Source organism: Cyanistes caeruleus, chromosome 9 (genome assembly GCF_971803275.1).
Source record: "Cyanistes caeruleus chromosome 9, bCyaCae1.hap1.1, whole genome shotgun sequence".
Classification (NCBI taxonomy): Eukaryota; Metazoa; Chordata; class Aves; order Passeriformes; family Paridae; genus Cyanistes; species Cyanistes caeruleus.
The window spans coordinates 18,517,778-18,532,392 of NC_141709.1; the positions used below are offsets into that span (position 1 = coordinate 18,517,778).

General features: G+C 37.7%; 1 protein-coding gene across 22 annotated transcripts in view; it reads left to right on the top strand.

Annotated features, from left to right (window-relative positions):
• Positions 1–14,615, top strand: part of HFM1 (helicase for meiosis 1) — a 57,454-nt gene that overhangs the window by 20,170 nt on the left and 22,669 nt on the right. For 9 of the 22 annotated variants that reach the window (XR_015290443.1, XR_015290444.1, XR_015290441.1 and 6 more), the window contains 8 exons: positions 4,755–4,847; positions 5,226–5,347; positions 6,780–7,083; positions 7,837–8,102; positions 9,561–9,608; positions 11,241–11,311; positions 11,792–11,924; positions 14,133–14,284. Coding sequence is in view for 18 of the 22 variants with exons in the window: in XM_086901988.1 (XP_086758114.1) it covers positions 4,755–4,847; positions 5,226–5,347; positions 6,780–7,083; positions 7,837–8,102; positions 9,561–9,608; positions 11,241–11,311; positions 11,792–11,924; positions 14,133–14,284 (1,189 nt within the window). In the remaining 4 variants the exon portion in view is untranslated. Of the gene's footprint in view, positions 1–1,587; positions 2,283–4,754; positions 4,848–5,225; positions 5,348–6,779; positions 7,084–7,836; positions 8,103–9,560; positions 9,609–11,240; positions 11,312–11,791; positions 11,925–14,132; positions 14,285–14,615 lie in introns of those variants that run through there. The other 13 variants (XM_086901993.1, XM_086901998.1, XM_086901995.1 and 10 more) reach the window with 10 other exon arrangements.

The following is a 14,615-nucleotide window of genomic DNA, read 5'->3' on the forward strand; positions in this document are numbered from 1 at the left end:
CACTGACCAGTGTCTGGTGTTCATGATTTTCTAGCTGTGTTGCTCCAGAACATTCAAGTATGTGATCACCATGAGCTGGAAAGACTCAAAACATATGGCAGATCAGATGTTAGGCTCGGGGAAAATCAAAAATTAAACTGTCTCAGAGCAGTTGAGAGACTGCTTTGCTATATATTTTATGTGATTTGTGTGTGTGTTGAGGGAGATGTCACCTAGGGAAAGGAATTGAAGAAAAAAATAGCTTTAAAAAATGAACTGTTTGTATTATGGCTTTAAACATTAAAGTCTGGTCAGCTAAAAGCAGATGTTGTGAACTAAGATGGAAACTTGCCTGAGGCCAGAATCGAAGAAGGAATTCACTAATAGTAAGAAGGAAAAATGCTTTCTGGTTTCAGAATTTATTATACACAAAAAATGAATGCTTATTGCATGCTTATAAGCACAAACATTTCCCCACTTTTATTCAGATTACTGAATAAAAGTAATGGCTTCAGAATCTAATTTCAGACAATGGGTTCATTATCAATCCTGATTATATTCTAAGGTCTTTGTAAAATCTTTTGTTATTCCACGCTGGCCAAGATCCTGTCATGTTGGGAGTAGGAATGAAGTGCTTCTCACCTTTGGCTGTCTGCCCAGTAATTAGATTGGAAGGTGGGCTAAAGCATCTAAATACGTGGTATAAAATTTGGAGTATTGTAATACAACACAATTCTGATGCAAGTCTTTTAAAGAGAAGAATAAAGGAAAGACCTGAATATAGAGTGAATAGTAAAAATGAACGTAGTATTTCTTGCATTGAATTCTTAATTGATCTGGGCTTGCACAACTTGAGTGAACACACATGTAAATATACACAATGTCTAAGAATTTGAAATGGAAGGTTAAAAATTAATCAATATTTTCAAGAAAGAAAAACAAAAAATTGATTAAATAAAAATTATTTATGTTAAAATCAATCAATATTTGAGAAAATAGTCTCCTTTTCATCTATTTATGTATGAGGAAATACATATTTACAGTAGCTGCCTCTATAGTATTTGTTGAATGTCATGAAGCTTTGAACAACCTTAAATTTAGACTTTCTTAGACAGTTGTGCCATTTATTTAAAATTTGCTAGTTCAAAAGCTATGCTCTAATGGCAAGTCCAGAATTTTAAGTTGCAGTATTCATGGGGGAGAGGGGAAAGCGACCTAATTCTGAATTTTACAAATACTTAGGATATTGTTTCAATTCATACAATTTGAGGAATTTTATTGCACCACTTGAGCAGCAAGGAAAAAAAACTTATCATTTTCAAAAATACACTAAGAGGATCAATATTTTCGGTATCTTTATTTCTTCCTGCAGGAATAATTTTCCCGAGTCGTATGGCTCAGGAATCATCTGCCTTTTCTAACTTACACCAGGGTCCAAGTGAGTAAGGACTTTTCAAGTGAGTAATTCCCAATAAATCTATGCTTGGACAAGCTCTAAACCCAGCACCAGTGGAGTGTCTCCACATTCCTCTCTGGCGGTTTTTACGGGGAATTTAGGCTCATCCTCTCCCACTGCAGGATTTCCGAGTAGGCGGTTTGTCAAATGCTGCGCCCGGGCCGCTCCTCAGAGGAAAGGCAGCGGGTGTGAGGCGGCCCCGCACCCTCCGTCAGGCTCCTGAGGGAGCCCCGAGCCCCTGAGGGAGCCCCACGAGGTCCGGCGGGAACCCCGAGCGCCCCTGAAGGAGCCCCGAGAAGCCTGGCGGGAGCGCCGAGCCCCCTGAGGGGAGCCCCAAGCCCCCTGAGGGAGCCCCGAGCCCCTTGAGGGAGCCCCAGGTCCCTGAGGGAGCGCCGGCCGCGCACAGCGCGAGTCCGGCTCGGGCCGCCATCACCGCTTCCCGCCCGCCGCGCTGGGGCGGCTCCTGCGCGCGGCTCCCCGCGGCCGCCATTTTGCGCGGCAGAAGCGGCGGGAGGCGCTGTTGGTGAGGCGGGAGCCGCTGTTGGTGAGGCGGGAGCCGCAGGGTTCTTCCTCGGCGGAGGGAGCGGGAGCCTGGTTGTGAGGGGCTCAGGGCCTCGCAGGGACCGGGGAGCAGCACAGTGAGCTGGGAATGTGCTCTGCGCCTCCGGGACAGTTGCGGTTTGTTTGGGTCAGCACCCCTTAAAGGCTGTGACCTTCACTTTGGGCCCCTGGAGAGAGCACTGTGATGAAATACGTGGACTGAGAAAAGGATTTGTTTTAGGAAGAAGGTAAAAAGTAAAGTGGCTTCAAAACTGAGCAAGTTCCCTCGTGGCCTGCAGTGTTTGTAGTACGTATAGGTGTTTGTTAAAGCAGTTGCATGAGAAAGGTCTTTGCTCTCAGAATTTGGCAGACGCCTCTCAGTAGATGTGAATCAGTGGTCTATGCTGCTCCTGCAAACACCTACTCCCTCATTCTGCCATCTGGAAAATGCATCTTCCGACCGCATTGAGCGTGTGGAAAAGATGCTTTGTCTCCTGGCCATTTTGGAAACACTTTGAGCTCCTCCTCACCGCTCCCACCCCCACCTTTTTTGCTTGCTTCTTTTCCTTTAAAAGTCTGAGAGACTTACCACTGTTCCCCAGCTGGAGCGGGTGGGTGAATGCAGAGCTGCAAAAAGGAGTGCATTTCTTTTAGATTCCGAGTCTTGTAGAGTGCCCACGATATCTCCTTTTATTTTTATTTACATTAGCAAACAATTGGGATTAATAGAGCTGGTCAAAGAAAAAATGACAGGGCCGGGGCCCAGGAGATCAAACATAGTGTATAACAAAGGCTGCTCAAGAATGGGAATCATAAATTCAGACCATTTAAATGGAAGTTGCGTAATCATATATTGATGATTCCCCACCTGAGGTAGGAAAACAATTTCATACCAGAGTGCAGTATTTGCAGCTCCTTGAAGCTGATGGAGCAGTGGTTATTCACTTGGATAGGCACTAACACAGATTATTACAAATTCAATAACAACCTGATTAGTGTTCCTCACAGGTACTTTCTGCTGCCACTACTGATACCAAGCCTGAGAGCTCCTGCTTTAGATTTACTGACACTAAAAGCATGGAGGCAAAATTAAACACCTTTGTTAGATTTATCAGTATGACTTCTAAATTTTAGAGTTATTAATGTGAAGGGAAAAGTGGCAAAACCTGGCAGTGGGGGAGTGGCAGAAGTTGGCAGAAGTGGTACTGGTGTGTGTAAAAGGGGCATTGACAGATTTCTTGTTTGAAGTTCTTCACTGTGTTCACAGATAGTTTTGATTACATGCTCTATATTCTGGTATTGTGAAATGTTTTCTTTTTGAAATTTGAAACCTCTCTCTGGAATATTTGAAGATTTACAGATTCTGTGAAGGAAAAATACTTCTAAAACTTTTGATCCACAGCTGACAGTTTACAGTAATTAAGTAAACCTGAAGCCTATTTGCAAAGCACTCATAAAGATCCTTTACGTATGTTACTAATGAGATGCTGGAGTACAAAAGAAGTGTCACCTTTGGTTTTGTCTCTGTAGATAAAGAAGAAAGCTTTGCTTTGTTATTCTACCTCCAGAGTTGGCCTTTATTGAACTTTATAAACTTCATTTGTGTTTTACCATTTGTTTTAGTGAGTCTAAGATTTTTGACTCATGAAATCATCTGTGTAGTATTCTTTTAGTAAGATCTTGGCTTTTTTATGTTGTCCTCAAGCAAAATTAAGAGTTGTAAAATTTCTTGAACAGAAACGCATAAAGATGCATTTCTAATGCCTACAGATGGTGCTAAATGAAAAACATTGAAATTAGATGGAGTATTTTTAATACTGATGCATACAATAAATGATTTAGAAATAATCTCTGGTCCTGATGTTTCAGAACAAACCTGTTAACAACTTTAAGGTGTTGGGCCCATACTCTAATTATCTGTGTAAGCAATTTGCATGTATGTTGAAAAAAGTCTCATTTGCTTGTAAATTGAAATAATTGTTGGGGTAACATCATAGTTTTATATTTTTAGATACCAGTATAATTTTGTTTTGCAAAAAATTGACAGACTGATCGTAACAAAACAATTGGAGAAAAAAGAATGCTGGCTGCAGTCGTATAAAATAACCCTAAAATAGGCTGAGTTGGAAGGGACTCAAGGATCATCGAGTCCAGCTCCTGGCCCTGCACAGGGCAGCCCGAGAGTCACACCCTGTGCCTGAGAGCATTGTCCAAGCACTTCTTGATCTCTGCCAGGCTGGTGCTGTGACCGGTGCCCAACCACCCTCTGGGGGAAGAACCTTTTTCTAATATACATCCTAAACCTCCCCTGACACAATTTCAGGCCATTCTCTTGGGTCCTGTCACTGGTCTCCACAGAGAAGAGGTCAGTGTCTGCCCCTCCTCTTCCCCTCATGAGGAAGTTGTAGAATGTGTGCCCTCAGTCTCCTCTTCTCTAGGCTGAATCTTAGCATTATTCTTAGAATTTAAATACTTTAACATAAACTTTATCTGTATCTTCACTCCTACCCACTTTTTCTTCCCAGGTATGTCATGGTAGTAAAGGCTGCTTCAAGTGCTGCCCTACAGGGCTTTTTTAGCAGCAGTAATAGGAACCATATTTTATCAAGAGAGAGCTTCTCTGTTTGAAGAAGGATTAAGAATGCAGTCAAGAGTTCTAAAAGAAAACAATATAGAAATTAAATATTGTCACAACAGATAAACTTCGTATTGCTTTAGACAGGTTCAGGTCTAGTAATTTCAGTTTTATGTTTTCTTGTGCTGCCCTTTGCGGACGAAGAGACTTCACATTTGATCTGAAAATGTTCAACTCTGCAGACATGGTCTTTTCACTGGACAGTTTATTTTATGAAAAACCAGATATGAGACAAAGGTAAACCTTTATTATTAGATATATATATAATTGTTTTTCAAAATGAATAATTTTACAGCAGTGTTTTTTCTTATGAATCACTTTTTTGTCTACTGATAGAAATGTGGGGCTAGAATTTTTTAGGTTCATGACCCATATTTTGAGATGTTTCTCTAAGCACATTCAGCGATGCAGGGGTATCTTAGGGCTATAAGAAATAAGGATTAGTAGAAGTTTTGCCTCTGTAATTTTATGTTATTAGAAGTCACATGAATTGAAGAACAATAATATGTTTTAGCGGGAGAAACAATCAGTTATTTATGGCTAGTGATTTTGAGCTAGTTGTTGTGGAGGGTGCTTAAGAAATGCTTTTACCTCACATTTCTATGTTAAAAATAGGTGTCTGGAAAATGAAGAGCATAAGGCTTGGTTTATTGCACCTGCTCCAGCTATTGCTGAAATTCCAGCTGTGGAGGAGTTACAGAAGGAACTGGAAAAAAACGCAGAGAGCACTCATATGGGTAAAGTATCATAGAATAGAATCACAGAATCATTGGAACGGTTGCAAAAGACATTTAAAATGATCAAGTCCACCCATAAACCTTACACTGCAAAGTCCAACTAAACCATAGTATTTGACATTGATATTAAATTACTCAGCACATAATGTGGCAGATCATTTTTCTTTTGCTGTGAAATATGAAATATTCTAGGTATGCAAGTAGAGACAAAGAATGTATTTGAGTTGAGAATGATGGTGTTAGGTGTGCCAGGAGCATGGCAGTCCTCTGGAGGCATATACATGCCACAAGTTTACTGTGCAGAAGTTGGCAAGGTAAGAAGTATAATCAAAATTTCAGTTACTGCACTTTGTTTCACAGAGCATTGTAACACAGTGGGAAGTGGCTGTAAGAGCATGTTATCACATGGATCTGATGTCCAGTCTCCCACCCAAGGAATAGGGAGTTGAAACTCACTTTTTTCTTCCCTATGGGGGCATTAACCAAATTGCTCAGGCAGATAAATTTGAATCTGGTCATTAATTGCTGCCAAGTGGCATATTCTTAGACATTCAAGATTATCTTAAGGACATTTATTTTAAAGAATTTAATTGCTTCATGTCTGTCAACTAGATTTGTGCATTTCTTAGCTACTGTGCTGATTTATGATATTCTCAATTTAGGAATTATACTAAAACAGAAGGTGGGGTTCTTCTGCTTTATGCAAGAATAACTCCATTTAGAGCTACTTATTCAAATAAGCTTTTTGATATTTGTAGGATTAGAGCTGTGGGGTTTGTGTCACAAACACGGCATTGTAATTTTGAGTTTCTAGATAGAGAACATTGAAATTAAGATAGCAAAATAGAGCTATTTTGTTATCTTGTTGCATTTAGTTGCTTATTTCTGTTCCTGCCTTTGCCTTCCTGTTGCCAACAGCGATGCTTCTTGATCTGGTCAGCCAGATCAGGACACTGATTCTACTGAGAATTAACCCTACAAAATGTGATAATTAACTGAGAAGGTTATGAGACCATCCTGTCACCAACATCAGTTCCAGTTCCGACTGTTGAGATGCAATGTTTATCTCAACTCTTTGTAGTAGGAACTTCAAGCTTGGTCACTGTGTCATTTTTTTTTAAAAGACCATCTTTATTCTGGGACAGGGTGAAGAGTTCTGTCATCAAACTATTTTGTTGTTCTGAAGAATAGTTTTCATCCTTTACTTTGCATAGGAAGGAAAGAAAGGGACCTTACTTTTATAACTTTTTAATTGACAATGCATGCATTACATTCATTAGCATAAGTCATAAAATACACACTGAAGTTCTTGAATTAAGATAGAAATATCAGTTTGTACAATAGATGTGAATTTGGCTGATTCTGTGTGAAAGATACTTGATTAAATGACTATGAATGAAAATATGAATATTAATGAAATAATAATTTACAGGTTTTGTAGGAGGGAGAAAGCATGAGTTTATACAACAATGTAAGAGTAACACAAAGGAAGTAGAAGATAAATCATCAGCACCTGTTCATTTTGGCATAGCCCCTCAAAAAGAAGTCATACAATTAAGTCTAGGAGAAAGAGATAAAATTAGTTTTCAGCATGAAAATCTGAAAGTGGTTTCATCTTTCCTCTCTTTCGATGAAAATAAATCTAAAAGAGTAATAGATTTTTCTCAGCAACCAGAAAATAAAGCATTAAGTGAAAACAGTGATGATGAGAGTGTCCATTCAACATTAAGAAAAAGGTATGTGTCTCCTCAACTCAGATAATTTATCACTGTTATTATTTTAGATAAATCCGTTGGACACAAAGTTTGGGATCCTTCAATTGAAGGTACTTTAGCAGCCTCCAGATGCTAATTCTTTCAGTATAAGGAAAAAAATGTTTCTTTTTGGCAATATTTTAGTACTTTAATTAAATGTGTCCTGAGTGCAACTTCATTCATGAGAAAAGTAAGCATCAGGTTTGTTGCTTAAATTTTAAAGAAATTTTTAGATTATGAAGCTCTTGGAAAATACTGTTTTGAATTCTTTATCTGCATGGTGATAAGGAAGAAGGCTGAGATGATTTGCTTTGCCTAGCAGAGGTCAGCCAGTCAGGAATACCTTGAGCAGCTCTCAGTGTGATTTCAGTGCTGCCTGGGAGGAGAGGTTTTATCGATAAACTGCTCTTCTGTGTCCAGCTCCTCCCTTTCCTCAGAACCTGGATGTCTCTATTGGTTTTAATGGTGCAGAAATTGAGAGTTAATCTGCTGGTAGGAGTCAGAGCTCATCTGGACGGGCAATTTATTCTTTCATGTTCTTCCTGGAAGGGAAATAAAGTTAAAATGTATCTTTAAAGGAGTCTTCAGGTCAGATTACAAAAAGTTAGATACAATTTTATTATTTATATGTCTTACTAGTTTCACTGCTAATACCAATGTATATCTAATATTTTTCAAATATTAGCTAAACTGTAACATTCCAACAAGCTGATGAAAATTCTGCATCTTTTGCAGCTTATTTAGAAAGTCTGGCAATGTGCATAAAAATACAGCATTTAAAGCCGGTTCTTTTGATGTGAAAGAAATTGGTACTTACTTAAATACAAGTGAAAACATGAAAGAAGTGACAGAAGAAGGCTTTTTGAGAAAAAATCATCATGCTCCAATAACTGAAGACTCAGATTTTACTTTGCATAGGGTAAATAATGCGGCATTTGTGTCTGAAAATGGAATTAAAATTCAATCATTTTCTAATGCTTCAGAGATTCTGGATATGACAGGTAATTATTTTCTATTTAAAGAAAAATAGTCCATTGTCTGAATTTGGTACATAATAATAAAGGGTATCCAAGATCTGAGGTAGAGTGAAGAACATTTTCCCATCAGCTCAGGGTGAGGTAATTAGCTAAAATTGATAGAATGTATTGCAGTCCTATGGAACTTAATTGCATTGTTGTTTAATATGAATTGGCTAAACAATTTATGAAGAAGATTACATTTTCAGAAGTGCTAAGTTGTGTAAACCTATTTGAAAATGTCACTTCACATCCCCTCAGCAATTTGAAAAGAAAGAGCCTTGTCCCTTCATGTGGTAAAGAGTTTCATCTTCATTTGAAACCAGAAATAGAAAATTAAATGTTTATTTGTGTTGTGGCTCATATTTATATCTTTGTAGAAATATATTTTAAGTAGGAGATCCCTAGAAAATGGAGGGAAGTGGTGAGATTTTGATGAAATGATAAAATAATTGTTTTAGAAATTATTTTTGGCTTTTAATAGTTTTTAACTAAGTGCAGTTTATTTTCTAGATTTTAAACTTTTTGGAACATGACACATCTGTGGAATGTACCTTGTGTGCCTAAATACTACAGAAATATGGAGTAGAAAATAAGTTCCAGCAGAAAAATGTAGGGCAGAGTGGTGGCTTAGGATGGGATTTGGAAACAGTCAGGAATGAAAAGTGTGATTCCAGTCTGACTGCCTTATGAGCAGTGGTGGTTCAATTTGAGGGTGAAGGGACAGCAGTGGATTTTTTATAGAATCAGAATGGTTAAGAAACACCATCTTCCACAACATTCTGGGACCCTTGGTAGGGCACTAGCAGTGGATCAACAATTGCCTGGTGTAAAAATGGTTGGCCAGGCTCTGGGTGGGGAATGGGTCACACTGCCCACGTGCCAGCTGAAATGGGAATACTGCAGGGGTCTGTCCTGCAGGAGGGGCCTTACAGCAATCTCATGAAATTCAGCAGGAACAAACCCACAGTCCTACCCCAGGGAAAGAGAAGAACCCCTGGGGTTTCCCTGGGATGGTTTGACTGGGGAAAAGTGGAAAACTGCCCGGGGTCTGGCGAACAGCTTGCTGGACTTGAGTGGGCAGTGTGTCCCTGCAGTAACAAAGGGCAACAGCATGCTGGGCTTTGTTAACAAAGATGGGAAGTTAAGAGAAGTGATTGTCCATTTCTTGGCACTCTTGAGACCACACCTAGATACTGCATTAAGTTTTGAGACATCCTTCAAATGGAGTGAATTCATCAAAGGGCCAACATGATGGTCTTTTCAAATGATGAGGTAGTGCCTTCCCTGTCCTATCCCATAATCTTCTTTTTATCGCACGAACCTTGTTACAGTGTTGAAGCTCCTGACAGAACTCATGGCTTGGGGTCAGGAAGATATTTGTCATGGTTATTGATTGAAAATGAAACTGATTTTATAAATTTACTATTTTTACTTCTTTAGGAACTACAGGAAGAAAACTGGAAATTTTGAGGGCTGTTACAGAAATACGTATCCTTGTATTTGCTGTATCTGATTTTCCTAATTTTATTACAGCGCTGTTGCATTTGCAAAATTATAATGTTTAATTTGTAGCCATAGGAATTAATGCATTGCATTGTAATAGTTTCAATTTGTTGCATAATGCTGGGAATCAAATGTTCAGTAGGTGTTTATCCTTTTGACTTCCAAAGCTAGCATGAAAATAAGACAATTTGTAGATCATTCATTGCTAAGAAAGTTCATTCTTATTTCAAACGTTCAAATTTTACCCTCAAAACTTTATTTTTAAAATGTAACATTTTAATTTGCATAATAGATATTTCAGCCATTTTCTGTACAAACATACACATACACATATATTCCCATACACTTTAAATAAAGGAAAAATAAACTATTATTTAGGCTTATTAGGAGAACTGAATCTCACTTTCTCTCACATTTTCTTAAAAGAAAATTAACTTCACATATTACTTCTTGGTGTGCCCTTATGTTGTAGTATGCCTATATTGTATTTTCATTCTTTAAGCAGATTTTACCATAATTTTCTTTCTTCTTGGCCCTGCCTTGAACATGTAATATAATTGAGCATTCATCTATATCTGTCAAACTTTTGATTTTTTTTACACACTTTTCAGTATCTTGTTTCTAATTACCTGTCAAGTGGTAGGTTAAATATCAGTAAATGTCTAAATTTAGGCACCTTAAATTCATGTAAATAACTTTAAAAAGTAATAATTTTCAAAATGAATGAGGATTTCATTATTGTGAATTTACCAATTACAGATCATTAATGCTTTGCAGTTTGAGAACAGATCACGAATGTAGAACATGGATTTTAAATAAAGATTTTATTTGAAAATTCTTTTTTTCTTTAGTCTAATGCTACTTGCTTACCTTTACCCATTTTTAATGTTTAACTGGTTTTAGTTCTTGCTTTACTCCTGTATCTTTTCCTCTGTAGACATTAAATGTAACATGGATCTGAGGCCTTAGCAGTTTATTGTTCCTGTTGGTGTCATACCTGACTCTGTGCTCATCCTCTGCCCGATGAAATGGCCACAGTCAGGCTGTTTGTGTGGCTGCTTTGCAAGTCCAGCCGAGGATCAGCTCTCTCATCTGGAGCTGTAACCTAACAGTGCTCTCTTTTCATCTTCTGCATGTTTTAGATAAGAATGTTGTCTGAAGAACACGCATTGTTGGCAATTGCTACTGTTATGTCTGGGCATACAGTATTATGGTAATTAATTTGTGTTGTAATTACAAATGCTATGTGATCACTGACACCTTGAGCTAACAGCAGTGTTCTTCTTGTACTTGTATCTGGTTTGTCCATTGCAGCTTCACATTCCATAATTGTCTGCCATTCCATGAAGCGTGTGTTAGGGAGGAGGTTCCTGATTATTGATAATCCTGAGACCTCTCAAATAGGTTTGTTTTTTTCACTGTTAGGGAATATATGGCACTCCAAGAATATAAAGCTACTGAATCATTTAATTGGTAATTTGGGATAACTTTTTACAAGCCTGTGAAACAGTGTGGTGTGTTTTCAGTTTGCTTTAGTTTGTGAGAACAAGATACATTTACATTCCTACAATTTTATAATTTAAGCTCTAGTATTTTAAATTCCTTAATATTCTCAAGCAACCCAATTTAGGAGTATTTTTAAGGAGTTCCCATATTTTAACTATGCACAGTCAAAAGCTTTGGATGATGTAAGTATGGAATATAAACTGCAACTGCAAGTAGTACTTTGTAGATAAATTTAAGTGGTACTTTGATATTCAGAACATAAATGGGTTAGAAAACTCTAATATATCTAGAACCTCTTCCTGGAATAGTTTATCAGGCTTGTGCTTAGCTGGGAGAAGAGACCAGAAGAACTTTAAAAACTGTTTTTCTCAGTTTAAAATATCTTTGTGTGAAGATGAGAATTATATTTCTGTTTATGCATACAGATTAGTAATATATTTGCATGGAGGAAGGGTGGGTGGATGAGTGAGTGAGTGACATGGGTGGGTGACACTGTGGGGGAGGAAAGAGGGAAGAATCAATCTTGTCAGAAGGAGCCTGGCATGGACATACCTGGCTTCTAAGATGGTGGAAGATAAAATGTGTGGGAAGGAAGCACAGTTATGCAAACCTTTTATTTGTCATTATTGAAAACTTAACAGGACTTGGCCATTCTTTCTTAGCTTCTATATACAGACAGGAACTTTGTGATATGTGCTCCGACTGGCTCTGGAAAGACTGTAATGTTCGAGCTAGCTATTACCAGATTACTCATGGAAGCCCCACTGCCTTGGTTAAATATTAAAGTTGTTTACAGTAAGTATTATACAGCTTTAAGCATTTTGGTGACAGAGCAGAAAACGTCATTCTGCAAATGCAGAGATCTGGAGTGAGTCCAGGAATAATACTGAGATTAAATACATTAAGAAATTGCAGCCTAGTTTATTTTTTTTAAAGTTGGTTTAGTGTTTATTTGTGGTACCATTGTAACTATTATTGGTATTTAACAGCATTGTGTAATTGCATTATTCAGCATTGCCTATACAAATAAAAATCCTGTAGCAGTTTGTCCTCCAAGAAGGCAAGATGTACACAAAAAGGTAAGGAAGGAAAGCAAAGGAAACTAAAACAAATTCTTAGTGCATGGTTTCTGGCTGACACTGTCTTTTTTATGGCTGGCTGTTGCTCTAAGATGAGGATCAAATTTTCCAGCATTCACTTACCTGGCAAAGTTCCCTGCTGTGTTCTGTATATTACCTCTGAGGCACCAGAACTGTCATCTTCATGGGTTTAACTGATCTGTGTAGAAATATGAAAATACTTGGAGATAGTCATACCAATTATACTTTTTTTTTCTTTTGTTTCTGGAGAACTGAGTTCACATCATGTAAATTTGATTAAATTGGTGATTTTGTTCCAGTTTTAATCTGTTAAACTGATACATTTGTCAGTCTTTCTATTAAATGTTTCATCCTTATATTTCCAAAAACTTAATTTTTGTTTTTAATTCCATTTTGTTCAACTTTTTACAATAAAGCTAGTGTTGCTTTAGAGTTTACTGTGTACTGTAAACTGATCTTAGAAGCAGGCATGTGCTACAGGTTCTTTATCAGCTGAACCAGGTTGAGTGTATGGTAGTAGTTTCCACTTGCCTTGGTTGAACTGATACAAGTTGGTTGGTTGGAACTGTCAGTAAGGAAGCAGTTACCTGCTAGTGGAGTTATGTCTGCTGACCTTTCCAGACTCTACAATGATGGAGAAGGAGACTTGTCAGTTTTCTGCATGTTGGAACAGAGGTGGTAATCAGACTATGTCCTGCTGGTGTGAGCACTGGTGCCTGGTTCATCGGTGGCCCCATGTATGTGAATTAACTTGCAGTAGTTCTGTAGAGTTGTTTGCCAGTACTTTACATTGAAGGGCTGGTGACTGTAGTTCCAGGAGCAACCACTTGCTTCTCACACTCTTACATTGCTAAAGATGATTAGCTATGTGATTTTGTGAATTACTTGCCATTAGCTTAATCAGTTTTCTGGAGCTAATTTTTTCTCTGATACTCTTACGAGATTTTACACCTCTTTCTGAAGCAAAGACTGGTTCTTTACATCTCTTTGCTTTAGGAATAATTTGTGAGCTAATATGCAGAAATCATTCATATTCCAGTGGCTCTAAGTAAGCTAGAATGTCATCACTGCAAGATCTGTTATAGTAGGGCTGTTTTCAGCTCATGCATAGGTTGCCTCTTTCACTTAAATCACTGCATTTTCCATATAGATTAGTCATCCAGTATAGCCTTACATGTGTTGTTAATGTCAGTCCTTATTGAGAATTACATCTGATTCCTGGAAAAAAAGAATCTACAAAAGTACAGTGTGTATCCTCAGGGAAAAAAAATGTGAGTAGATTGTTTTAAGAGTCTGTTCATGAGAAGTAGCATCAGGGCTGCTACTTGTGTTAGCTGCTTGGTATGACCCTACATTTAACTGTACATTTGATTTTGATATAATACCAGAAGAAACAAAAGTCTGTCTCTTCCTCTTGAGTGGTCTCTGACTTATAACCTCTTTTCTCTCTGAATACAGAATACTCAAATCATTCTTAACTGGGAAAATGATGGTATTTGTATGATGTTCCATTAGAAAATACGTATTTCCTGTGGTTTCTTCCATCTGTGAGAAAACCTTTGATAGGTGAATGATTGTTTCCATGTGGTACTGCAAAATAATCAAACCCAACAGGATACAGGATTGAGAGAGAGCGTAAATAATCTTAATTAAAGGGTTCTGTTTCTGATTGCTGTTGGGAGAGAACTAGGGCCCAAAGCTCAACATTGATTGTGCACATGGAGTAGGATAATAAGGACAGTAACACCAGTTACAGATTTTATGGTTCTGGAAGCAGAGCTAAAAATTAGGGAAATTAAATTCAAGAAAGTATCTTCCTAAGGAAAATAAATGCATACATTTTTAATACAGTTGAAGATTTGGTTTTCCTGATTTAATTCTCATTATTTGGTGTTGTTTTTAGTGGCTCCAATCAAAGCTCTGTGCAGTCAGCGTTTTGATGATTGGAAAGAAAAATTTGGTCCTATAGGACTCACCTGCAAGGAACTGACAGGAGATACACTGATGGATGATTTATTTGAAATACATCATGCTGACATTATTATCACTACACCTGTAGGTTGCATTCATGGTTCTTACAAGAACTTAGAATAGCAGACATTAGCGGTCTTCAAATTGTAAGCTGCTAGGACTGCTCCTTTTTCTTTGGTAATATATAGTGATTTAATGATCCTTTTGTTTGTCTGTGCACTGCTGTACATACTCTCAGTTCATATAAACACAAGTTAGTAGTATAATAATGTGCCAGATGAAACATAGATGGCATTAGATTGAATTAATTTAATTGTTTCTGTTTAAAGATTTATTAAAGCTTAGGCATGTCTGCATGTACTATAGCTGTGGCATATGTTGGCCTTTAAAACATCTTGCAGCTTCTGTTGTTTTG